The sequence below is a fragment of the Canis aureus genome, chromosome 23, assembly GCF_053574225.1.
Source record: "Canis aureus isolate CA01 chromosome 23, VMU_Caureus_v.1.0, whole genome shotgun sequence".
Classification (NCBI taxonomy): Eukaryota; Metazoa; Chordata; class Mammalia; order Carnivora; family Canidae; genus Canis; species Canis aureus.
Window position 1 is genome coordinate 25,313,869 of NC_135633.1, and position 27,302 is coordinate 25,341,170.

The 27,302-nt window shown below is 37.8% G+C and overlaps 1 protein-coding gene across 8 annotated transcripts in view; it reads left to right on the plus strand.

Annotated features, from left to right (window-relative positions):
• Positions 1-27,302, plus strand: part of NUP98 (nucleoporin 98 and 96 precursor) — a 120,382-nt gene that overhangs the window by 74,117 nt on the left and 18,963 nt on the right. For all 8 annotated transcript variants that reach the window (XM_077866804.1, XM_077866796.1, XM_077866800.1 and 5 more), the window contains 10 exons: positions 1,375-1,552; positions 2,458-2,622; positions 8,426-8,608; positions 9,321-9,477; positions 11,119-11,548; positions 13,870-14,099; positions 15,443-15,709; positions 21,475-21,632; positions 22,533-22,676; positions 24,311-24,453. In XM_077866804.1, coding sequence (XP_077722930.1) covers positions 1,375-1,552; positions 2,458-2,622; positions 8,426-8,608; positions 9,321-9,477; positions 11,119-11,548; positions 13,870-14,099; positions 15,443-15,709; positions 21,475-21,632; positions 22,533-22,676; positions 24,311-24,453 — 2,055 coding nt within the window. The remainder of the gene's footprint in view (positions 1-1,374; positions 1,553-2,457; positions 2,623-8,425; positions 8,609-9,320; positions 9,478-11,118; positions 11,549-13,869; positions 14,100-15,442; positions 15,710-21,474; positions 21,633-22,532; positions 22,677-24,310; positions 24,454-27,302) is intronic.

The window sequence follows — 27,302 nt, forward strand, 5'->3', positions numbered from 1 at the left end:
CCAGGGAGCCGGATATGGGACTTGATCCCCGAACTGGGGATCACGCCTTGAGCCAAAGGCAGTCGTTCAACTGCTCAGCCATCCAGGTGTCCTAATTATACTTAATTTTTTAAAAAGTCATCTAGGGGCACCTGGCTGACTCATTTGGTGGAGCCTGTGACTCTTGATCTCAGGGTCATGAGTTCAGGTCTCACAGAGGGGGTAAAGATTACTTAATAAATAAAAGTTAGGAAAAAAGTCGTTATTATGTGCTAATCACTATACTAGGTTTGAGGCATACAAAATGAATAGATCGCAGTCCTTGATCTCACATACTGCTGTTACAGTCCTCTTCACACTCATTACTTTATGGTTAACATATGGTGTTCCTGATATCTCATTCTGCAAGCATTTGTTAATATGTGGTAGTTGCGGGGTGCCTGGGGGGCTCAACAGTTGAGCATCTGCCTTTGGCTCAGGTCGTGATCCCTGAGTCCCAGGATCGAGTCCCACATCGGGCTTCCTGCATGGAGCCTGCTTTTCCCTCTGCCTCTCTCTCTGTAGATCTCTCATGAATAAATAAATAATCTTTAAAAAAAAAATCAGTGGTAGTTGCTATTATTAATTTTTTTTTTTTTTTAACAAAAATAGCACTTTAAGACCTTCATTAAGACTTAGATCTTAGGAACACCTAGGTGGCTCAGCAGTTGAGCGTCTACCTTTGGCTCAGGGCGTGATCCCAGAGTCCCTGGATTGAGTCCCACATCGGGCTTCCTGCATGGAGCCTGCTTCTACCTCTGCCTGTGTCTCTGCCTCTGTGTGTGTTCCTCATGAATAAATAAATAAAACCTTAAAAAAAAAGACTTCGATCATAGTACTGGACTATTAGCAGTGAATTTGGTCAAGGCTGTATAGTTTATTTATTTTTAAAGATTTTATTTATTCATGAGAGACACAGAGACAGAGAAAGGCAGAGACACAGGCAGAGGGGAGAAACAGGCCCCATGCAGGGAGCCCAACACGGGACTCTATCCCGGGTCTCCAGGTTCACACCCTGGGCTGAAGGAGGTGCTAAACCGCTGAGCCACCAGGGCTGCCCAAGGCTGTATAGTTTAAGTGTTAATTAAAATTTAATTGGAAATCATTGATATGCTGTGGTAGTTTAAAATAAATGGAGTTTGACTCTTAAACCAGATACTAAATTGATGGTGCAGGTAATTCCTTGCTTTAAGCTTATCCACTCTACCCTGGGAGGCAAGACTCAAGGTTATGGAACACCTGCAGAATAATTCCAAAGTAACATAGGTACCTTTATTTGTTTTTGATAGAGGTGCTACTTGGCTTTCTGATCTTAAATATGGAATATTTTATGCTTCATGTGGTTGTACATTACAGGAAGGCTGAAGTTACACTGGATGGAGTTTGGCCAACAGATAAAACATCTCGTTGTTTAATAAAGAGCCCAGATCGACTTGCTGATATCAACTATGAGGGCAGATTGGAAGCAGTTTCAAGGAAACAGGGAGCTCAATTCAAAGAGTACCGTCCTGAAACGGGTTCTTGGGTGTTTAAGGTATAATAGTCACTTAGTTCTTATAAAGAGTGACAAAATGTGTTAGAAGAGATCCTCTCTTAAATTCTTTTTATTTTTACAAATTAGGAAAGAGATGAAGAGATGCATCATGAATTTCTCCAAGTTGCACATCTTAGTTAAACCCTAGCACAATAAGGAGCTATTAAAAACTTTATGCTCCCACATCTCTGCCTCTTTCTGTGAGCATTTAGATATACTTCTAAGGAATGTTTTTTAGTGTGTGGCATCATTAGAGACATGAGGCAGAATTTTTGTCTCTTGATATCAACTCTTCCTAGAGTTGATTTACAGCTTTCTGGTGAGGAAGCTGTTGACTTCCTCCCTCCCTTAATTTTTTTAACCTCATGATTTCTTTCTCTTTTAAGCCAGTTGGATTATTTAACTAGTTGAAGGCCTGACACAAGTCTGTAGCAAACGACTAGGCAGTATATCAATGTGCATTTGCGGCACATCGATGCATTGTGCACTAAAAAAGTAATGGCTTTTTTAGATTTGGTTTTCTGTATTAATAAGTTAGTGTTTATATACGAGCAACTAGTACTTTTACTAAACATCTAAGTCTAAGGACAGGTATGTGTGATAGATAACATTTCATTATGCCTTAAATATTTTGATAGCTCTCTTGTATTTTCTTAAAGCTAATTCTGCATGATTGCAAGGACAGTACTATGGAAGCTCTGAAGAATATAAGTGTTAAAATTGATTTTGTTGGATTCTGGGGCACACCTGGCTGGTTGAGTCGGTAGAGTGTGTCTCTTGATCTCAGGGTTATGAGTTTGAGTTGCGAGTTTGAGTTCGATCTTGGGGTTGTGAGTTGGATGTAGAGATTACTTAAAAATAAAATCTTGAAAAAAGTAATTTTGTTGGATTTTTCTTTTCCTTAGGTCTCTCATTTTTCCAAGTATGGCCTTCAGGATTCTGATGAAGAGGAGGAGGAACGACCGTCTAAAACTAGTACAAAGAAGTTGAAGACTGCTCCTTTGCCTCCTGCAGGCCAGGCCACCCCATTCCAGATGGCTCTTAATGGCAAGCCAGCACCTCCACCCCAGGTAGAGACAGGACAGTGAATTTGAATGGAATCCATGATACAGAAGTTGAAACCAAGTCATTCAGCTAGTACAAAGCTGTTTATGACCCCTGGAACTTTGAAGAGTACAAATGTATTGGCAATCACGTTGAGACAAGTACAAGGGAGGGCATGAGGTGGTTCTGGCATCCGTTTTTAAATTGAGAGATTTAAAGAATTCTCATACTGTGTGGATCATTCCTTCTACAGATTGTCATTCTTAAACACCTCCCTCTCTTTCATTTGGACTTGCTGAATTCTCTGCTTAGTTATCAACTTAAGGTAGCATTTTGCTTGTGTGGGTTGATACAAAGTAAATCCTAATTTCCTTGACTACCTGATGTGCAGTTTAATCTTGTTCTTTACCTCCGTGGTTTTTTAAAAGTTCGATTAGCTTTCTGCAAGGGTTTTTTAACTCCATTTTTCTCAAATTGTTTGCTTATATACTTCAGGTAACCTCTTGATATTTGTATTTTAACAATACATAATCTTTCTGAAAATAGGTCAGGTTTTAGAATATAAATGAATTATTTGGCGTGGGGAGGGAAGGGCTGCATTGTTTATTGCAATTACTTGTGTCATACTCTTTCAGTATTGTTAAGCCAGTATAAACCTTTTGTCCATGCAGGGAAAGGGTTGTAATTTAAATATCAAGTAGTTTCTTTGCCAATTCATAAAGAGTTTTACTTTTCTTTGGATGTTGTTTATATTCAATCAAGTTACAAAAAATTTTTTTCTTTGCTGCCATACTCCCTCAAAGAGGAGAACTTAATACAGAGTTTCTTTGTAAAGCATCCTCTACCTCTCAGCTGCTAAAAGCAGGACCTTTGGAATTTTTTGTGCTATAATTCTTATGGCTGCTGAAATGTGCGTTTTTTATGATTTATTAAATAATTTCTTGGGAGGCATTTTCTGGAGATTGTTGTGTATGTATGTTCATATTTGCGCGTGTAAGGTGAGGGGAGGGTATGATAAAAGTGGGGAGTGGAAAATACATTGGCTTCTATGTTCATAATCTTTGTAGCATAAAGTCCCTAAGAAATCTCTTCTGACCTAAAGAAATGCTGTAAATGGACTTGGTTTTCCAGTTTTCCACGTTCATTTTTTTCCTGAATCATGCCTTGTATAATCCCTTTCTCTCCAAAGTGTTTTTTTGATCTTTCATTATATGTATTTATCAAGATAAGTCAGATAGCTTTATTTCTGCTAATAAAATAATTCTAAGATCCTAAAGATGCAGCTGTGAAAGAAAAGCTTTATCTGTGGATAGAGCAAATTTATGTCATGTGTCTTGACAACCAGTGATTTTTTTTTTAGGCTGTTTAATTTCCAGAATACAAACAGTAAGAGTTAACTGTACATTTCTGTGATGACACGTCAGTAGGTGAGGACTCTTTAATAAGAGCACCAAAAAATTTCAGAAGAACCAGGTTATAGGAAAAAGAGACGTGGTAAGGATGCAAACGGGCAATGAGAATACAGCAAGTGGGATCTTTTTCAGATATCCCCTTTGAAGAAGTGGGTGGTCTTTGGATGGAGAAAGCAGAAATGGGAGAAACGGATAGAGTTGTTTAGGTATTAGGCTAACATATTAGAATAGTAAAGAAGGACTCTTCCTTTATATTACCCAGAGACCTAAGTGAGACAGGTAGAAAATGTTAGTAGTTGCATAGCTTTCATTAGCACCAAAGATCTACATTTTATTTAGCATGAGGAAAGTACTTGAGCCATCTGAATGAACCAGGAACAGAGAGCAGAGAGCACAGTCTTTTCATCTTAGTGTCAAGATGACTGTCTTCACAATGTCACCCCTGGGGAGCTTGATTTCAGGGACATTGTGTTCCCTCAGTCCGCTCTAGCTTTTTTTTTTTTTTCCCCTTCTCCTGTGCACAATCTCAAGTTCTCAGAGTTGAGAGTAGAGGGTTTTTTAGGTATTAGGAAGATCTATATTTTTGTTTAATGGTCACTTTATCCCACTCCCTTTTATGTAATATCCCTATTCCCCTCTTTGTAGTTTGTTCTTAATTTTGATTTGCTCCTAAAGAGGTAAATCTACGCAGCCAGAAAACATTGAGGTAACTAAATCTTCACATAATCTTTTTTTTTTTTTAAGATTTTATTCATTTATTCATGAGACACAGAGAGAGAGAGAGAGGGGCAGAGACACAGGCAGAGGGAGAAGCAGGCTCCATGCAGGGAGCCCAATGTGGGACTCGATCCGGGGTCTCCAGGATCATGTCCTGGTCTGAAGGCGGCGCTAAACCGCTGAGCCACCCGGGCTGCCCCACATAATCTCTTCTATGCCTTTGAAGTTAGAGAAAATGTTGATAGAAAGACTTTCATCACACAAATGATTCAGGGCAGTTGCAGAAACATTTGATAGAACATTTCCAAAATGCTGATCTGAGATCCAGTTTTCAGTTGACTGCGTCACTACTTTGGTGACCTTTAATTCCATATTTATGGCATGGGGTTCAGGGAGAATTCTATTTTAAATGCTTTCCCCCAGGTGATTGAAATATGTGGTCAGGCTTTAGAACCATTTGTTGAAAGACCTCAAACGGCATTTAGGCAGAGAGACATATTCGCTTTTTACTTTCACATTTTACTGCACTGTATCTTGTGTTCAGTATGATCAGGACAGAATAGTTGACTTGCTTCAGAAACTCACTATTGCTTACTTGATGAGTACATTAAAATGAATTAGAAATTTGTTTAGAGGGAAGAAGTGATTAGGATTTAGAAGAATTTCTAAATTTCTAAAATAGATACTAGAAGCCTTTTTGTTTTAGATATTAATGTTGCACTGTCCTACACTTCTTGTTGTAATATCCCTGAATATATGTTTAGAAATATACACACTTTGGTGGCCCTTGAAACCCTGACATGAAATTCCTCCTGAGAACACTGTAATGTTGATAGGGTTGATTTTCCAGCCAAATGAATATGAAACATTTTTTGCAGTTAGGAAACCAGTTATTTTGGTAGCAGGCAACAGTAATAGTTATACTAGATAAAACTGAGGGGAAGGACAGTATGAATTATTTAAATATCTGTTTGACCATGGATTGGTTTTTCACCCTTTTTTGAATAAAGGATGTCATGATTTACTTTACCTACTTGAATTACTTTATGTTCTAGATTAAGAGGTGCTTTATTTTCAGGGTTTGGCAGCTTTGTATGAGGAATATTCTCTTGAGGTGGAAAGTGAAGGTTCCTAAAATCATTGAAGGTTTTCTTTTTTTTTTTTTTTAAGATTTTATTTATTCATGAGAGACACAGAGAGAGAGGCAGAGACATAGACAGAGGGAGAATCAGGCTCCATGCAGGGAGCTCGATGTGGGACTCAATCCTGGGACTCCAGGATCACACACTGAGCCGAATGCAGATGCTTAACTGCTGAGCCACCCAGGTGTCCCTCATGGAAGGTTTCATTCATGAAACTTCACCCTCCATATATCTAAAGAGACGGTCATTTTACAGATAGTACCTTTGTATGTAGGAATTGTAATATACTGTGCTGGTATTTAGACATAAGTAAGATCAACTTTCAGAGATTATAATATATGAAAGAGATATTCTGTTTGTCTGCTTTTCCCAGTATTTTATTTGCTCTTTTCCATAGATTTCCTAAGGGCTTCCTTTAAAAACAAAACCAAAAAAAACTTCCTTGATCCCTTTTGAGCCATCTTTCTATTATTATTATTATTAGTCTATTTTTCTTTTCAGGACTGGCTTTGAAGAAGCACCTGATCTCCCAAGATTTCTCTGAAAATAAGTACACAGACATCTTTTGGGGGAGTTTATTGCAATTGCTTAGATATACTTTAACAAAATTCACTAATGGGGGTCCTAGGAGCTTACTAGTTCCTCATAGTTTCATAGTTTCCCCCTTATCCAGTTATTACATGATACCTCATAGCTTCAAAATCTATGCATGAGGGTGGAGCAAATAAAACCTTGATACTTCTTAAAAATACTCTGGGTCCCTTAGGTCTCTAAGTCGTTTAAGGCAAAATGGGTAGATTTCATCAAATTGTTCTAAGTGAACATCTCTTGCTGCTGTTATTTCTTTGTTGAGTAGTGTAAGTTGAAACCATCCTCCCCTTTTTTCCTTTCCTCCCACCCATCTTCACTCCTTGTTCTTTCATATTATCAATTGCTTTTGCTACTGTGTGCCAGGGACCACACTAGGCAGTAGAATTGATGAAGAGAATATCCGATGAATGTTGACTTTAACAATATGCTTGATAATAGATACAGAGAATAAAAGTAGGCTATAATCTGTTTCCAAGCCTTGACAATGTGGTGGGACAAATAAATACTGCATATGTGAGAAATCATAATATATCATGATAAATTATTAAAAACAGTTTAGACGGGGTATTATAGGAGCCCAACAGACAGAGAGTATCCTCACTGATAGGCTGACACAGAGGATGTGAAGTAGTTTAATAACTTTTCCTAAAAGTGAATTGGTTAAAAACTAACTTGTGAAGGAACCTTTGGAGTTAGAGTGTTCCCACAGTTCTTGTAAGTAAAATAGGAACATTGTGACCAAGTCTACTTTTTTATTTTTTTAAAGTTGAAAAAGTTACATTAATGGCTATTTCTTTGTCCACAGTAACCATGAAATTATTTTTTTAAACTACCTGTTAACATAATAGCATCAATTTGAAGGTCTCTGTGAAATAGGCCACTTATGAAGATAAGCCTCAAACTTTGGAATATTAATAATCTACAGATGATACCATGATAAAAATAATTAGTAAAACTTTTTGATTTTGAGAATGTTTCATAAATTGGTTTAGCCACTTGATACCATTTTATCAGATGTACTATGCAGGTTTAGGATATACTTAATGAATTTGTGCTGAACCAGTTATTTTACAGTGTCCTACAGATTGATGAGTTATTACCTTTCCAGATCATAAACTGTTAGTCATGAGTATATCTTGAAAACTGCTTAATAAATGTAAATCTAATTCTAAGCACTTGAACAAAAGGATTATTCCAAGATTCTATTGTTCCTAGGGGCACCTGGCTGGCTCAGTCAGTAAAGCATGGGACTCTTGATCTTAGGATCAGCAGTTCAAGCCCCCACCTTAGGCATAGAGCTTATTTTAAAAAACAAAACGAAAAAGAAAAACACCAAACAGTTCTTAATATTACTTTGTTTTTCCTTTTGGGAAAATAAACATTGTATCTTATATGGTACTACATATATAGAGCCCAGCTGACTTTTAGGATTCGGTTACCCAAAAAGTAAACTCCAGGCCCCAAATTATGTTCACTGGAAATTTATTTCTAATTGTTTTCATTTTAAAAATGCCAAGTTGTTGGAGACCTTTTAATCTCTTTTCCCAAAGGCTTCTGGCTACAAGGCAGTGTAAGGGCAGGGTTATCCTGTGTATATCAGAAAATTATATTTGCTAGCTAAATCAGGTAAGGCATAATCTTTGTCTAAAGACCACTATTTAAAAAAATAATAATAATAATAAAGACCACTATTTGCTCAGTATGGGGCTTCGGATCCAGACACCAGACCTGCATATATTACAAAAGGGTGATTTCAGGAATCTGTATTTGGACTCCCAAGTACATATAGAGGGGATTTAGGATAATTATTGTTGAAGCCTTTTTAGCAAACATGCTATCTTGCATTGTCACAGGATCAGCAGAATCTAGTCCTGCTATATCATGTTCTGAATGAACTAAATGTGGTCTAAAAGCTGTCTGTCTGGTGTAATTTAATGCTGCTTCCCTGATCTTTCTGCTGTCTACAGAGCCAGAGCCCAGAGGTGGAGCAGTTAGGGAGGGTTGTGGAGCTGGACAGTGACATGGTAGATATCACCCAGGAGCCAGTTTTGGATTCCATGTTAGAAGAGAGCGTGCCTGAGGATCAGGAGCCCGTGTCTGCCTCAACACACATTGCGTCTTCACTGGGAATTAATCCACATGTCTTACAGGTGAAGTCTTAACCCACCCTTCCTACAACAGGAAGCCAAACTGCTCTTTACCTCCCGTGCATAACCTTGGGCTGCTTCTTTAATTATTGACTGAAGAGCATTGACTGGTCATTGGAATGAGAAAAAAAAAAACAAGAATATGGCCCATGTTTGGGCCTCATTTTTCCATTCTGGGAGGGAAGGGGAACGTTATATTGAAATTCAGAAGACCTGGATTCCAACCTCGGTTTTGTAACTATTACCATGTGACTTTAGACAAGTCCTTTAACATCTATGAGCACTGATTTTTCTCTATAAAATATACTTTGTTTCCTTCCTAGGGTGGTTTTGAGGCTCTAGAAAGTGCTCCATAAAAGTTTTCTTAATAAGCTGGTAGATACTGGTTTCTTTAAACTCTATCTCAACTTCCCCCTACCTGTGCCTTTTGGCATGCTATAAGTTTAGCCTTTGTCTTATATTTGAAGTTAATCATTCAGCAAACAGATGGGCAATTGCTGTGTGCCAGGCTTTGGCAAGACTCTAGATACAAAAAGTATTCTATAATTTCTACCCTTCAGGTACATACAGTATAACAGAGTCAGCCACACAAATATACTAGCTCTGGACAGAGCCTGTAGGAAGAGCAGTTTATTGATTATTGGAAACTGCATTTTTCTTTTTTGGCCTTTGGATTTCAGGGAACACATTCATTCTATAGATATTGCCTTTTTAGATCATGAAAGCATCATTGCTTGCTGATGAAGAAGATGTAGATATGGTTCTGGATCAACGCTTCAGTCACCTTCCTTCTAAAGCAGATACTTCTCAAGAAATCTGTTCTCCCAGACTCCCCATTTCAGCATCCCACTCATCAAAATCCCGTTCTTTAGGTACTGTAAATGATGCTATTTTACAAGAAAGCTGTAAAGTCCTGCTTTTCACCTGTCTTCTAAGTTGAGTCAGCTTCTCTAGCGAATATCCCCCTAAAGACATATGATAATAAGAATGTCAAGAGGAGATGTACTCTTAGAAATTTGTTAGGTGGGCCAGTTTTGGGTTTCTTTTTTTCTTTTTTTTTTTTTTTAGATTTTATTTATTCATGGGGGTGGGGGGGGCAGACACGCAGGCAGAGGGAGAAGCAGGCTCCATGCAGGGAGCATGATGTGGGCCTCAATCCTGGGTCCCCAGGACCATGCCCTTGGCCAAAGGTGGTGCTAAACCGCTGAGCCACCCAGGCTGCCCAGTGGGCCAGTTTTTAAAAGCCATAATCAGCTTTATTGGTGTAGATGAAGAAGTTTTGTGGAACACAAAGCATTTGTGTTTTGTTTGGGTTATGTCTTTATTTGCCTATGAATGTGGATTAGGTAGTAAGCTCAGATTTCCTCATTTTTATCATATTTTAGAGGAATAAGCAAATTGTCCTGCACTGTACTCTTTTTGGGCAATCCTCATGCTATCCTTATTTTATTGCCTTCTGGGGGCAAATGTTGCTTCTTAAAATGCACAGTAACTTGTCAGATTTCTACCTTTTCCTAAATCTCCCTAAATTCCTAGGGAAGTAATATTTGACTTTAAAGCTTTCCCTTTTCGTGGGCTTCTAACTATGTGGAACTGAGGATAGAGGGACTTAAGTACATTTGGATTGGGGGTTTAAGGGATTTAAGTACATTTGGATTGGTTCCTTAAGCCAAGGAAACTACCAGGAAGAGATTTGTCTATGTTGTCTGAAAAACTGTTTAGTTTTCAATTCTTTCAAGTGTTAATTTCCATTTTAAAAATATTGTAACTAATAAACTACCAGTTAAACATTCATTACAACCTTTTCCATAATGGGCACTACATGAAAATCTTATACTTCAATAACTAACTCATTGCTTTAGACAGGATTAGAAAACAGGCAGTAGTAATAAGAACTGTCCTCCAAAACGTGTAAGATGTCTCGGTGGGTTTTTCTTTCATTGAGTCTAGCATTGAGTATTAGAGTGGTAGCAGTTTGAATTTAGATCTTATTAAGCTTTTTCTGTTGACTAAGAAATGGTTACATTTGACATTCTAACAAGGGTATGAACATTGGTGTTAGACTTCCCTGGGCTTCTGTCAGTGCTGCCACTTAATAGCTTTGTGGATTTGGACTAAACACTATTCTGAGCCCAATTTTTCCACCTATTAAATGAGGATAATATTGGTGTCCGTCTGAAGTTATTGAAAGGTGAAATGAAACCGTATATACAAATGGCCTACACAGAGTCACAGATAAGAGCTAAATAATTTTTTAAAATAGTAGTAGTAAAAAAACAAAATAGTAGTAGTAGTGTTTTTGATGTCAATAATTGTTGTTGGGCTCGTTGTCACTAAAATTCCTGCCTTGATTTCTTGGTTGAAAGAGCATTACACACACTGACTTGCTGCTTGTCACCAATATCTGATTTAGTTGGTTTGATAAAGCTGTAATTTCATCCTCACTGATTATTGCTGTTCGAGAAGCAATAGAGACTGTATTTTCTAATAGTCTTTTTTTCCCCCTGTTTCAGTTGGTGGGTTACTACAATCAAAGTTCACTAGTGGATCTTTTCTTTCACCAAGTGCCTCTGTACAAGAATGTCGTACTCCCAGAGCAGCATCTTTGATGAATATCCCATCCACGTCCCCTTGGTCTGTCCCTCCACCCCTGACCTCTTTGTTTACAGTGCCCAGCCCAGCCCCTGAAATTCAATTGAAAACCGTGGGTACACGCAGACAACCAGGCCTAGTTCCTCTTGAAAAGTCTGTTACCTATGGCAAGGGGAAACTCTTGATGGACATGGCCCTATTTATGGGACGCTCATTTCGAGTTGGTTGGGGACCCAATTGGACTCTTGCTAATAGTGGAGAACAGCTGAGTGGCTCACATGAACTGGAAAATCATCAGATTGCCGATTCTATGGAATATGGATTCCTGCCTAATCCAGTAGCTGTTAAATCGTGAGTCACATTTTCCTTATGCTTTTTAAGAAAGGCAACTTAGTTGGTAAGACAAAAACATTTCATTATGAAGTGACCCAAGGTCAAGGCTCTGCTTTGGTGATCTTTCTAGAAATGTTCTTAGTACAGTTTTAGATAGCAGAAGATCTTTGTATAACTAAAAACTAAACTGACAAAACATGAGAGACACCTAACTCTGGGAAATGAAAAAGGAGTAGTGGAAGGGGGAGGTGGGCGGGGGGTTAGGGTGACTGGGTAATGGGCACTGAGGGGGCACTTGGCGGGATGAGCACTGGGTGTTATGCTATATGTTGGCAAATTGAACTCCAATAAAAAAAATAAAAAAAATTAACTAAAACTGATTAATAAGATGATTCCATTGTACCATCAGGGTATGAAGAGTATATAATACTTCCTTAATGGTTAAACTTTAGTTGAAAATGTAACAGACCCAAAGCTGATACTGCAGCATTCCTTGTTTTTTTTTTTTTCATCCTTTTTATTGTAAGTCTTTTTTTTTCTTTTTTTTTTTAAATATATATATATAAGGTATCTTCTTAATTAGGCACAATTCCTATATCTTGGATCTGATAAGGTGAATGTATAAACTGTATAATCTGTACATAAGTATTTGGAAATAAGATGACATCTAATAGGGGCTCCTGGCTGGCTCAGTTGGTAGAGCATACAAACTCTTGATCTCGGCTTTCTGAGTTCAAGCCCCCCCCCCCCACATTTGGTGTAGAGCTTACTTTAAAAAAAAAAAAAAAGATGATCATCTGATAACTGTATTATGTTATATATTACTACATAATCCTTATCATTAACATGTGTGTTTATAGTTCTATATACTTTGTCTATGTGTATGAGTGTGCATGTATATGGATCTATATATATCATGCCTATTATGTATAGTTTCTGGTAGTAATTAGGCAGTATGCATACAGTTTTGTGCAAAATATATAACATTTTCGTATTTACTTTTTATAATAAATTGTGCTGTCCTTTTTTTTAAGATTTTATTTAAAAAAAAGATTTTATTTATTTATTCATGTGAGACACAGAGAGAGAGAGGCAGAGACATAGGCAGAAGGATAAGCAGGCTTCATGCAGGAAGCCCGATGTGGGACTCGACCCCGGGACTCCGGGATCATGCCCTGAGTCAAAGTTAGACTCCCAACTGCTGAGCCACCCAGGCATCCCAAATTGTGCTTTGTTACAGATTAAATGACTATGATTACCTATTCTTAATTTTTAAAGTTGACTTTGAAGAAACACAGAACAACAGTATCTCTTGAACCTCACAGTCAGGAATGTTGATTCTAAACCTAGGTTATGCATGATGTCATGATATTTTATAGGTTTTTAAGTTTGTTTTCTTTTTAAGATTTTATTTATTTGAGAGAGAGAGAGCACAAGCGAGGAGTTGGTGGTGAGAGGGGCAGAGGGAGAGGGAGAAGCAGACTCCCTGCTGAGCAGGAAGCCAACGCAGGGCTCGATCCTGACTCCAGCCCCAAGATCATGACTCCAGCCTAAGGCAGACACCTAACTGAGCCACCCAGGTGCTCCAATGTCATATTTTGAAAATTGTTAATATCAATCTTAGATCAGAGCCAGATTGATTATATGTTCATCTTAATTTAGAATCAGTTCTACAGTGTGTGTGTGTGTGTGTGTGTGTGTGTGTATATATATATATATATATATATATATATGCTTAGCCTCACAACTTTTGATACCTCATGAAGTATAACTTGAGAAATCAGTATCCCACAATGCCCTTTGGTCCTTGGATTTCATAATATCTAGATACATACTGAAACCAGTTCCAAGTGGAACTCTTTTTTTTTTTTTTTTTTTTTTAGATTTTATTTATTTATTCATGATAGACACAGAGAGAGAGAGAGAGAGAGAGAGAGGCAGAGACACAGGCAGAGGGAGAAGCAGACTCCATGCAGGGAGCCTGACGTGGGACTCCATCCTGGGTCTCCAGGGTCACACCCTGGACTGAAGGCGGCGCTAAACCGCTGAGCCACTCGGGCTGCCCCAAGTGGAACTATATTGATTTCCATTCTTGTTATGACCTGACCTAAAGAATAAATTTAAGCCTTTGGATTCTGAATGCATGGGCCAGACAATTTGTTTACTTAGTATATGGCAAATAAGTTCATTATAGTTTGACATTACAAAATACAATTTCTGTAAAATCATTGGGACGTGTTTTGCATTCTCTTTGTAATCATAAAAAGATATAAAGATTTATAGGAAAATTCTAAAATCTGTTTTATCTTTATTTTCTGTCTTATCATTTGTTCTTATAGCCTAACTGAGTCTCCATTCAAAGTTCATTTGGAAAAACTCAGTTTGAGACAAAAGAAGCCAGATGAAGACCTACAATTATATCAGATACCTCTGGAGCTCAAATTAAAACATAGTACCGTCCATGTGGATGAACTGTGTCCTCTCATTGTCCCTAATCCAGGAGTTGCTGTCATTCATGACTATGCAAATTGGGTTAAGAAAGCATCAGGAGATTTTTTGGAAGCACAAAGTAAGTTGGACTGTTCTAACCTTTGGTGTTTCAGGAACTAGAGTAGGAGCATGTGTTCATAGGAGGACAAATTTCCTTATGCAAATGTAGTCAGCGGATGCCCAAGCTCCCACTTGTTTATAGTTGAGTTGGAATGAGCAAAATCTCAAGGAAGAAGAAATGATGATAACCTTTTTACAATTATTCTTATGGCTTTTAACATGCAAGTCCTTGTTCACAGGAACTATTGCCAGATTCCTTGGATTTTTGAAGTTGCATTCCTTCCTCCACCCAGAGAACATAGGAAGAAAAAGCCATTCCTTCTTGCTTTTCTACATCCTACCCATTCTTCTTCTATGTCCATCTTAAGTACCACTTGTTCTTCCCAACAGTTTTAGCGGTCATAACTTGCCTTCCTAACCTCCCTATTACCTTTCTATAACTATTGTGACCATGGTTTTCTAAACCATACTTTGAAAAAGATTTTCCTAATTTGGGAACTTACTATTTCAAATAGTAGAAAATCATACTTAATTAGATGTTTCATAACATTTCAACATTATTGAAGAATGGTGACTATTTTAGACTGTTTCCATACCACACATTTTGGGAATTGTTTATATTCATTTCTTTGTGTTTGCTTTAGTTATCTTCTTTTCAAACATGTGAGTCATCTTACCATTGTATATTTGTATTTGGCTTAGTGGTAAACAATTCTTCCGTTTTGTTGTCCTTCCTGAGGAGCAACAGTAGTTAAGAATATAGAGGTGGACTCAGATTACTTGGGTTCAAAGCTTGGCTCTGCTGCATGTTGCCTATAACTTTAAGCAAGTCACATAATGCTCTGTACTTTAGTTTCCTCATCTATAACATAAAGATGGTAACTACTGTATAGTTACATGGTATAGTTTAGAGTTGGCTTTACTCTTAAGTGCTTTAAACTGTCACTCAGGCTCACTATATGCTAGGCTATACCTGCTGCAGGAGAGAAGACTCCCCGACAAGTTTTTAGAGCACTTCATGTTTTATAAAGCATTTTGTAAACAGAATTTAATCAAATTAGAGGACTTTTCTCTGTCATTTGAGATTATATTAGCCATAATTCAGATAGAAGAATCTGTTTAAAGGAACATAGAGTTAGATTTGTTATAGAAGTATCACAGGAACGTAGAGTGAACAAGCAGTTATACTACACACTGGAACTTGTAAGACACAGCAGAGTGAGCTGGAGACAAATTTAGGGAAATTAACTTGAGTGGTTTGAGGTATTTATTAATTTATGTATTTTAATGCCACAATTATAGTGATGTCCTCTGTACGTACTTTGACTTCATATCAGTACTGTTTTCCTGTCCCTTCTTTAGTTGTGAAGCACTGGAGCCTAACATGGACATTATGTGAAGCCTTATGGGGCCACCTGAAGGAGCCTGACAGCCAGCTGGATGAGCCCAGTGAATACATTCAGATTCTGGAGCGAAGAAGAACTTTCTCTCGCTGGTTATCCCATACTGCCGCACCTCTAATAGAGGAGGAAGTCTCCTTAACCCGAAAAGACAAGCCTGTGGAGGCTGTCTTCAGCTACCTCACGGGCAAGAGGATCAGTGAGGCCTGTTCTCTGGCCCAGCAGTCAGGTATGGTCCTTCTGTACACCTTTATCTACATCCTACTCCCTAGTGGTCCCTGCCCCTTAATTATAGATTTGTCTTTGTCTTCTAACCTGAATTAAGTAATTATAGACTTCCCAGGAAGTTTGCTGATTCTCCAGAATAGGGACTGGTTTCTAGTTTTCTTTCTAGTACTTTAAACATTAAGTTTACTTAGTTAAAATTATTTCAGTTTTGTATGTTACCTGTACATTTGTAGTAAAACTAGAAAATGCAGATAAGCAAAAAGCAATAAACCCAAATCACCTAAGTCCTTTAGCATTTACTATATACATTTCACTGTACAGCTTGTACTTGGACTGTTTACTTTGGAATATATAAGGTATATTAAAATTCGTGTAGGTAAGGGTTCGGACACCAGGGTGGCTCAGTGGTTGAGCATCTGCCTTTAGCTCAGATCATGATCCTCTGGTCCTGGGATCGAGTCTTCCCTCAGGGAGCCTGCTTCTTCCTCTGCCTATGCTCTGCCTCTCTCTGTGTCTCTCGTGAATAAATAAAATCTTTAAAAAAAAAATTGTGCACACAAAGTAAATGCACGCAAAGTAAATATGCATGTAAATTTTTCAAAGATGGTATCCTACTGTGTGTATCATGTGTTCTTTTCATGTTCTATGATATAAATATTATAGTCAAATGGTTCTTAGTATTTTTTTAATCTACAAATGTACCATGTTACTGAATTCCTTTTTTGACATTTAGGCCCCCCCACCCTCCACTATAAGTAACACTCCAAACCTATTAAACATAGGTATTTTACATTAATTCACTTACTTCATTCAAGTAAATAAATATGTAAATTTAACTTCTGGGTTAAGATATTTACTTTTTTTTTTTTAAGACTTCCCATTATATATTAATGCTTTTTTTAGTTTCCCTTCCACTAATGAGAGGCATTCAGCAAGTACTTAATAATTATCCAGACACAAATCTTGTTAAGAATAAAAAATGGCAGGCAGCCCGGGTGGCTCAGCGGTTTAGCGCTGCCTTCAGCCCAGGGTGTGATCCTGGAGACCTGGGATCGAGTCCCGTGTCGGGCTGCCTGCATGGAGCCTGCTTCTCCCTCTACCTGTGTCTCTGACTCTCTGTGTGTCTTTCATGAGTAAATAAATACAATCTTAAAAAATAATAATAATAATAATAAATGGCATAGTCCAGTTTAATCTATGTGTATAATAAGATCCCTCATCAAACATTTTTACTGAAACCTAACTCATCTGAAACCAACTAATTGGAGCCTTGAACTGGATTTATTTTTGGAGGACTTGGCCAGTTTGGAACAAGGAACAAATCATAGAAAAAGCTAGAATCAAGAACTTACATACATGACTTACATACATACTTACATACATTACTTACATACATGACTAGTTGCATTCCACTATCACTACATGTTTAGCTCAATGCCTTTTGTGGTCTTCATATATTTTTGTACTGAAAATTTGTCTTTAGGATTGGCCTTTTTTATAAAGTTATGCTCACCAACACATATATGTACAGCATAAGAGGATCTTAAGGAAGTCTGGTCCTTAGATTTATTTGTTCACAAACTCTTTTTCCTTCTTTTTTTCTTTTCTTTATGGTTAGGCTTTTGGCGAGGCACTACCTTTCACCATATCAAAAACTTTTGCTTCACTACCTCCACTTTTAAAAATTGATAGAACAACTCAATAGAGTATCAAGAATGTAAAATACTTGAATACTGTCAGTGTTACCTGATACCTACCCAACAAGAAGACCTCAAATCAATAACTTAAGCTTCTACCTTAAGAAACTAACAAAATAAGAACTAAACCAAAAGGCAGAAGAGAAGAAACAGTAAAGATTAGAACAGAAATCCATGAAAATGACACCATTAAAAACAGTAATCAGTAACACCAAACATTAGGTCTTTGAAAAGATTAAGGAAGTTTGCAAACCTTTGACTACACTGATAATGGGAAAGACAAATTACCAAAAAATAGAAATGAAAGAACATCACTACTAACCCTACAGAAAAGGAAATATAAGAAATTCTGTGTTAACAAGTTCAACAACTTAGATAAAATTGACAAATTCCTAAGAAAATATAAATTACCAAAACTGACTCAAGAAAAAGTAGATAATCCAAATTGATCTATAACAAGAAATTGAATAATTAAAAATCTTCACTCAGAAAAGCCAAATTCCATATATCTTCACTAGTAAACGCTATTTTTATTTATTTATTTTTAATATTTTTTATTTATTCATGAGAGACAGAGAGAGGCAGCGACTTAGGCAGAGGGAGGAGCAGGCTCCATGCAGGGAGCCTGATGTGGGACTCAATCACGGGACCGCAGGATCACGCCCTGAGCCAAAGTCAGACGCTCAAAACTGAGCCACCCAGGCGTCCCAGTAAACACTGTTTTTAAAGAAACAATACCAATCCTCTGTAGCTCTTTCAGAAAATAGAGGGAACACTTTCCACCTTGTTCTATGATGGCATTATTACCCTAATATCAAACCAGATGTACAAAAAACCTACAGTTAAAATCATACTTGAAAGTTGAAAGACGGGATCCCTGGGTGGTGCAGGGGTTTGGCGCCTGCCTTTGGCCCAGGGTGCGATCCTGGAGACCCGGGATCGAATCCCACATCGGGCTTCCGGTGCATGGAGCCTGCTTCTTCCTCTGCCTGTGTCTCTGCCTCTCTCTCTTTCTCTCTCTGTGACTATCATAAATAAATAAACGTTTAAAAAAAATTTTTTTTTAAAAAAAATAAAAGAAAGTTGAAAGACTGATTTCACCGTAAGTTGGGGAATACCATCTCTATACAACATTGTAATGGATGTTGTAGACAGTGTAATCAGATAAGGAAAAGAAGCAAAAGTCATACAGATTAAGAAGGAAGAGGTAAAACTGTCTTTTTTCAAAGATGACATGATTCTGTATGTAGATATATCAGCTCCAAGGAATGCACAGAAAAGGCAGTGGGACTAAATAGTTCCACAAGGTCTCAGGATTCAAGATTAGAATACGAAATTCAGTTGTGTTTCTATTTATTATTAACAGGCAATCCAAAAATGAAATTAGAAAAACAATTGAATTCGCAATAACATCAGAAAGAATAAAATACCTAAAGAATAAATGTAACAAAAATGAGACTTGTACTATAACTATAAAGCAGTGCTGAGGAAATAAAGATCTACATAAATGAAGAAATATATTTTACATTTGCGGAATACACTTCAGCTACAGAACCATTGTCATTTTTTTTTTATTTAATTTATTTTTTTTTCCATTGTCATTTTTGGCTGGTAATTTTTTGTTGAGGCTGTCTTGGGCATTGCAAGATACCTAACAGCATCCCTGCCCCCTGCCTTTAAAAGTCCTTTACCCTCAGCTGTGACAACCAGAAAATACCTCTTAGACATTGCCAAATGTTCCCTTGGGAACAAAACCACTCAAAATGAGAAGCACTGATGCATTATGAACCTCAGGTTGTTAATTTGTATATTTAGTGCATTTTCTCTCAAAGTCTACAGCAGGCATTTTTGCAGAAATTAATAGGCTGATCATTATTTAGAAATGTAAAAAATAAAAAAAAATGTAAAAAATCTTTAAACAGCTTTGGAAAAGAACAAAGTCATGCAACACAACACCTATCTGATTTCAAAACCTCTATAAGACTGCAGCAGTCAAGACAGTGTGGTACTGGCATAAGAATGAGCATAGAAAAATATGATGGAAATGGGATTTCAAATATAAAATCCTTCCACTTTTATTCAGTTGATTTTTTTGACAAAAGTGCCAAGGTAATTTAAATATGAATAGTCTTTTAGTTGGATATTCATATGCAGATTAGTATATATTCTTACCTGTACCATACATTAAAATTAATTTGAGAGAGTACCCTAGAATGCTATACCATTTGCTCAGTATATGTCCTCATCAATGAGAAAGTCTCTGAAAAGTCAAGGATGCCTAGCAGAAGCAGTTTGGTTGGTTAACTGTGTAATTAAAGCTAAGACAGGCTCTTAATGAATGATTGTATTAAGCTCTGAACTCAGCCATCTCTAGTGACCAAGATATTTATACATCTTGGTCAATAAATCCTCTCTTTTGGGTTCTCTAGATACACTTAAATATCTTTTCTTTTTTCCTTTAGTATTGTCACCTAGAATACCAGCAGCTCATGGTCAAGTGGGCTACAGCACTTACTGCATGAATCATAGTCCAGTCATGCTTTGATTACATATATGCAGAGAGACCACTTGGCCTCACATTTCCAGATGTGTTCCCGATGGCATGATTTCTGTCCTCTAGGCCTCTCTTGTTTGTGAAGGAAACTTTTGTGGCAGGATGGTACTTTATATAGACATGTAAGCGCTGACCCATATACAAAAACAAAAGGACTTGACTTCTAGGAGGTTTGTTGTAAGGGCTGAAACTAAACATTTTTCTCTTAATGTACAGCTTAACTGGAAGTTTCATTAACTGGAATTTCTATCCCCTCACTTTCTGGTTAATGAGAATCTATTTATTTGTTTATTTAAAAGATTTTATTTATTTATTCATGAGAAGCACAGAGAGTTGTGGAGACGTAGGCAGAGGGAGAAGCAGGCTCCCTGCGGGGACCCTGATGCAAGACTTGATCTGGGGACCCGGGATCACACCCTGAGCCAAAGGCAGATGCTGAACCACTGAGCCATCCACGTGCCCCAAGAATCTTTTTATTGCTTCAGCCTTTGTAATTAAAAATTTGTAGTAAAAGATTATTGGACCTGGGAGAGTGAAAGAGTCAGTGATTCTCTTTATACTGCACACATAGACTTTTCCTCTAGATTTCAGTTTGCCATTTCTCAGTACCATATAGTTGGATATGTTTTCTTTTTGTTTTGTTTTCTTTTTTTTTTTTTTTAAGATTTTATTTATTCGTAGAGGCAGAGAGAGAGAGAGAGAGAGAGGCAGAGACACAGGCAGAGGGAGAAGCGGGTTCCACACAGGGAGCCCGACGTGGGACTCGATCCTGGGTCTCCAGGATCACACCCAGGCTGAAGGCAGGATCCCACCCAGGCTGAAGGCGGCGCTAAACCGCTGCGCCACTGGGGCTGCCCTTTTTCTTTCTTTTTTTTTTTTTTTAAGGCAAAAATTCTCATCTGTTCGTACTTTTCATGTTTTATACATCAGGAATGCCTGGGTTTCTCAGTAATTTTAGGGAGCAGACAGATTTTTTTCTGGTAATTCAAGAGGATGACTGAGCAGAAGTTCACACAAGGAAAACCTTCTTGAAAAAGATCATACCCTTCAAAAGGTCCACTTGCTGAAAGTCCAGTAACTGGTATACTGTCCTTCAGCTGAGATCCAATTCCTCTGGCATTCATCTTCACTTGCGCTGTGAATAGCTTTTTCTAATTGGGCAGGTTTTCAGTTATGTCATCTCAGCTTTCACCATATAAACCTTTGAATCAGATAATACTTTGCTCCATTTTACAGATGACGTACTTTATCTAGAGTCGCAGAAGTAACAGATCTATCATTGAACTCTGTATACTATACAGTCTATATGTAATTTAGGTTAATCTACTTTGAATATTTTCTACCCAAGCAGAAAATGGTAAGCTCTCCATCAGTATTTTGGCACTACTGCAGAAAGTAGTCACAGTGTAAGGTTCTTCCTCCTGAGGACTAGAAGAAAGAAGATAATTCCCCCAGGTATTTCCCCAAGTCTGTTAGTCCTCAGTGATCACCAGAGAACTTCTGTTTCTCTTGTAGGTGATCATCGTCTTGCCCTTCTTTTATCCCAGTTGGTGGGTAGCCAGTCAATCCGGGAGCTGCTTACCATGCAGCTGGTGGACTGGCAACAGCTCCAAGCTAACTGTTTCATCCAGGATGAGAGACTGCGGATCTTTGCGTTGTTGGCTGGAAAACCGGTACTTTCTTCTTTTCCCATAAACTTGCATAAAGTTTTCTTATAAATTCAAGATGGCTTGAGGTTAAGGGAAAGTGCTATCTTTTTAAATGGTATACCGTGACACATAACTAACTAACTTGTTTTTAAGTTTTAGTGGAAGTGTTTTCAAATTACAAAGATATAACATGTACATTCTAAAAAAAAGAACTGGTTACATAGAAATAAAACATTAAAATTCACTATGTCCCTTACGATAGTGGTAATTTGTAGTTTCTTTCCAGACATTTTTAAGTCTATATCAACATATATGTGTGCATATTTATACATGTGTGTATATTGCAATAAAATCAGTTATACATAGAAGTTCTGCAAGTTAACTGACTATTTATGGACATTTTTTCATGTCATGTAGCATCATTCTTTTTAATAGCCACTTCTGTTCATTTTATGGGTAATATACCATAATTATCATAAGCAGGCTTTCTTTTGCTGCCTACGTGATTGACTTCTCGATGTTACTTTCCAAAAATGAAATAGCTGGTCAGAATTTATGCATAAATTTAAAGTTTTATAAGATGGCAACTCTGGCCAGTAAAAAAACCTCCTCTTCACTCTGTGGTTCTCGTCTCTTCTCAGAGCACCAGTTGTCCAAATACACCCTCTCACCTGCCACTAAGGAACTGTGTATTTTATGTTTGGATTGTTAACACTGCCAACCTAGTTCATGCAAAATGTTAACAGGAGCACCTGGCTGGCTCAGTAGAGCATACAACTCTTGATCTTGGGATCATGAGTTTGAACCCCATGTTGGGTTTAAAAAAAAAAATGTTACTTGAATAATAAGTGAGTAACTTGCAGATTTGGGCAGTAACAAGGTAATGTGTAACACATAGCTTGATGATGATTTTATCTTTTCCAGGTATGGCAGCTCACAGAGCACAGACAGATCAATGTGTGCTCATTTTTGGATTGGAAACGTGCCTTGGCTGTCCATCTTTGGTATTTGCTTCCACCAACAGCCTCCATTTCCAGGGCACTCAGCATGTATGAAGAAGCATTTCAGGTATCTTTGTCCAGTAGAGCCAACCAATAGTCATGGGGGAAGTCCTGTTTTTGCCAGAAAAGTACTGCAGAGAAAAAACCATCCAAGTCACACCTCATAATACTTTTTCCTAACTGCTTTTTTTGAAAGTACCATAAAATTGAAATGGACCCTGGAGTGGTGTCTGGGTGGCTCAGTTGGTTAGGTGTCTGCCTTCGGCTCAAGTCATGATCTCAGGATCCTGGGATCAAGCCTCGCATCAGGCTCTCCGCTCAGTGGGGAGTCTACTCCATTTTCCTCGCCCTCTGTGCTTGCGCTCTCTCTCTCTCTCTCTCTCTCAAACAAACGAACAAATAAATAAATAAATAAATAATATTTTTAAAAAAATGAACCCAGGAAATCTGATGGGAAACTTTCCTTTTCTCCTGCCTCTGGATAGGGCTACTCTTAAAATTGTCTAAGTGACTGCTTCTATTTCATTTAATATGACGTTTCCACAGTTGACTTTCCTGAAGCTGTTTTCCTGCCCCCAAATGAGAGGAATTTTCTTTATTCCTAATGCTGTCTTATTCCTTTGGGAATTCCTTGAGATAATAGCCCAACCTCAAGATTGGTATAGCCCGGGATCCCTGGGTGGCGCAGCGGTTTGGCGCCTGCCTTTGGCCCAGGGCGTGATCCTGGAGACCCGGGATCGAGTCCCACATCGGGCTCCCAGTGAATGGAGCCTACTTCTCCCTCTGCCTATGTCTCTGCCTCTCTTTCTCTCTCTCTTTGTGTGACTATCATAAATTAAAAAAAAGATTGGTATAGCCCCAAATTAGCAGGCTTGAAAAAGTTACCTCTAAATATCACATTTCATATGCCTTGACAGTGTTGAGGTTTAAGTATTATTAATGTGAGGGGTGTCTGAGTGGCCAAGTTAGTTGAGCATCCAAGTCTTGTTTTCAGCTCAGGTCATGTTCTCAGGGTTATAAGATTGAGCCCCGCATTGGACTCTGTGCTCAATAGGAAGTCTACTTGAGATTTGCTCTCCTCTCCCTCCACTTCTCTGCTCCCCCCTCCCTCATGCTCTCTCTCTAAAATAAGCAAAATCTTTTAAAAATATAATTAATATGGGTTTTTTAAATATATTTTTTTCTTTAGAGATAGAGTGCAAGGAGTAGGGGGAGGGACAGAGGGAGGTGGAGAATCCCAAGCAGACTCCACAGCAGCCCAGAGCCTAACGCAGGCCTCAGTTCCACAACTCTGAAACCATGACCTGACCTGAAACCCAGAGTCAAACACTTAACTAGCTGAGCCACTGAGGTACCACTATTAGTGTTTTCAAAGCCATCATTTCTTCAGTTCTTTTCTTCCTGTCAATAGTTACTGTCTCTGATATCATTTGTCAGGAGAAAGAGAACACTAAAGAAACTGAGTGTAGTAAGAATTATGACAAGAGAGATATGAGGATTGATGACAGCTATCCAAAATCTTTGATAGTCCCTTGAAGACAGGTAGGCCATGTCATCTTTTAAAATAAGCTGAAGATCTTGACACATTCCATTAGGGTGTCATCATTCTTAATACATGTGCCTAAGTAATTGATACATGATCACATCTAGTGAAATACACTCACGACTGATGTATTGTTTTATCAAATTCTTCCCCTCAAGAGTTCCTCTGAAGCTGACAGATATGCCTGCTCCCCACTTCCTTCATACCTGGAGGGCTCTGGCTATGTGATAGAGGAGGAGCAAAATTCACAGAGACCACTTCAAGATGTCTGCTTTCACCTTCTAAAACTCTATAGTGACAGGTAAGTCAGAGCCATGCATGATAGTCGTTTGAGAGCTTAATCAGCCCTAGGGAGTCCTTTCCTGAGTTTTTTCCCTTTAATGTGAGGCCAGATTGCCAAAAGTTTGTATAAATTAAAGTATAATTTATAGTAGTTGAATACGAAGAATATTGGAATTAGAGTTAGAAATCTAAGAATTGATCGATTTTAATTAAGATACAATTTATAAATAATGAAGTGTGCATTTCATTATAATGTAACTGTCATGATCAAGATAACAATTATATTACCCCCCAAAAGTTCCCTCATTCCCTTTTGCAATCAGTCCCCACCCCAAGACAACTAAGTTTTTTTTACTATAGAATAATTTTGCTCTTCTAGATTTTTACATAATTAGGATCATTCTGTTAACTTTTGCGCCTGGCTTGTTTTACTCGCATAATGATTTTAAGGTTTATCCATATTAATATGTGTATTAACAGAAGGATTTTTATTGCATAATTTATTCATTTGTTGATGGATAGTTTTTCTTGATTTGGGTTGTTATGAATAAATGTGTCCTGATCATTTATATCCAAAGTATTCATATTGTATTACATTCCCACCTAGATCTCTAGGTGTTCCATATCCTCTTCAAAATTTGGTATTGTCATTTTTTTTTAATTTTTAAATTTTTGGGATCCCTGGGTGGCGCAGCGGTTTGGCGCCTGCCTTTGGCCTGGGGCGTGATCCTGGAGACCCGGGATCGAATCCCACATCGGGCTCCCGGTGCATGGAGCCTGCTTCTCCCTCTGCCTGTGTCTCTGCCTCTCTGTCTCTCTCTGTGTGACTATCATGAATAAATAAATAAAATCTTTAAAAAAAAAAAATTATAAAAAAAATTTTTTTAATTTTTAAATTTTAATTTGTCATTTTTTAAAATTTTGCCATTTTAATGAGCATATAGTGGCATCTTATTATATTCAGTTATTTAAAACAATTTCAGCAGAACTCTTGCATATATCAGAAACTGAGGGATTTTTTTCAGTCATAACTAATTCCTATTTCAGTTCTTTAAATACTTTTTAAGTATTAAATATGTAGCTGTGTTAAAGGATAATACACTTTTTTGTTTGTTTTTAAGATTTTATTTATTAGAAAGCATGAGGTGGGGAGAAGCAAAGGGAGAGGGACAAGCAGACTCCCTGCTAAACAGGGAGCCCTGTATGAGGCTCCATCCTAGAACCCTGAGATCATAACTTGAGCTGAAGTCAGGTGCTGAACCGAGTGAGCCACCCAGGTGCTCCCAGATAGTATAGTTTTATATTGTGGAAACATATAAATAACTAAAGTTATTTATTTATTTATTTTTAAAGATTTTATTTATTTATTTATTTATGACAGAGAGAGAGGCAGTGGGAGAAGCCGGCTCCGTGCAGGGAGCCCAACATGGGACTCAATCCTGGGTCTCCAGGATCACACCCCGGGCTGTGGCGCTAAACCGCTGGGCCACTGTGGCTGCCCTAAAGTAGTGCTTTAATTTGCATTTCCTGGGTGCCTGGGTGGCTCAGTGGTTGAGCTTCCGCCTTTGGCTCAGGGTGTGATCCCAGGGTCCCACTTTGGGCTTTCCACAGGGAGCCTGCTTCTCCCCTCTGCCTATATCTCTGCCTATTTCTCTACCTCTCTTTCTGTCTCTCATGAATAAGTAAATAAAATCTTTAAAAAAAATTTTTTTTTGCATTTCCCTAATGTCTGATGATGTTGAGGCATTTTTTTCACATGCTTATTTACCATCATCTATATATCTTCCTTGTGAAAGTATAATTCACATTTTTTTTGCCCATTTTTTAATAGAGTTGTCTTGTGTTTCAATATCTCTTTATATATTCTGGATATTACTCCTTTATTATAAATGTGTTTTTGCAATTATACTTGTATAAGGGCTTGTTTTTTCATTTTCTTAAAAAAGAAAATGAAGAGAAGTTTAAACTGTAAATTTATTTTCCTGAAGTCACCAAATTTATTGGCATAAAATTATTCATAACATTTTCCTTATTATCTTTTTTAAATGTCTGTATGTATGATCTGTAACTGTATCTCTCTTTTTTTTTTTTTTAATTTTTTTTTTTTTTTTTATTTATGATAGTCACACAGAGAGAAACAGAGAGAGGCAGAGACACAGGCAGAGGGAGAAGCAGGCTCCCTGCACCAGGAGCCCGATGTGGGATTCGATCCCGGGTCTCCAGGATCGCGCCCTGGGCCAAAGGCAGGCGCCAAACCGCTGCGCCACCCAGGGATCCCTGTATCTCTCTCTTGATATTGTTAATATGTTTCCTTTCTCTCTCTTTTTTTTTTTTTTTCCTTGATTAGTCTGGTCTACCTCCAGTTTTTGGTTTTATTGCTTACCTCTACTATCTGTCTAGTTCAAAATAGATCAGAAATCTAAATTTCAAACTTAAACCATAAAGCAAACAGAAGAAACCAAACCAGAAAGTCTTTGCAACTGTAAGTTAGGCAAACATTTTTTTGACACCAAATAAATAATTTGTAGAAGAAAAAATTGGTGAACTAGACCAAAAAAATTAGAAGCTGCTAGTCATTGAAAAACTGTTAGGAGAATGAAAAGACAAGCCACAGATTAGGGGAATATATTTGTAATTTGTGGAACTGATAAAGAACTTGTATCAAAACATATAAAGAACTTTTTTCTTTTTCTTTTTAATTTTTTTTAAATTTTTATTGATTTATGATAGTCACAGAGAGAGAGAGAGAGAGACAGAGAGACAGAGAGGCAGAGACACAGGCAGAGGGAGAAGCAGGCTCCATGCACCGGGAGCCCGATGTGGGATTCAATCCCGGGTCTCCAGGATTGCACCCTGGGCCAAAGGCAG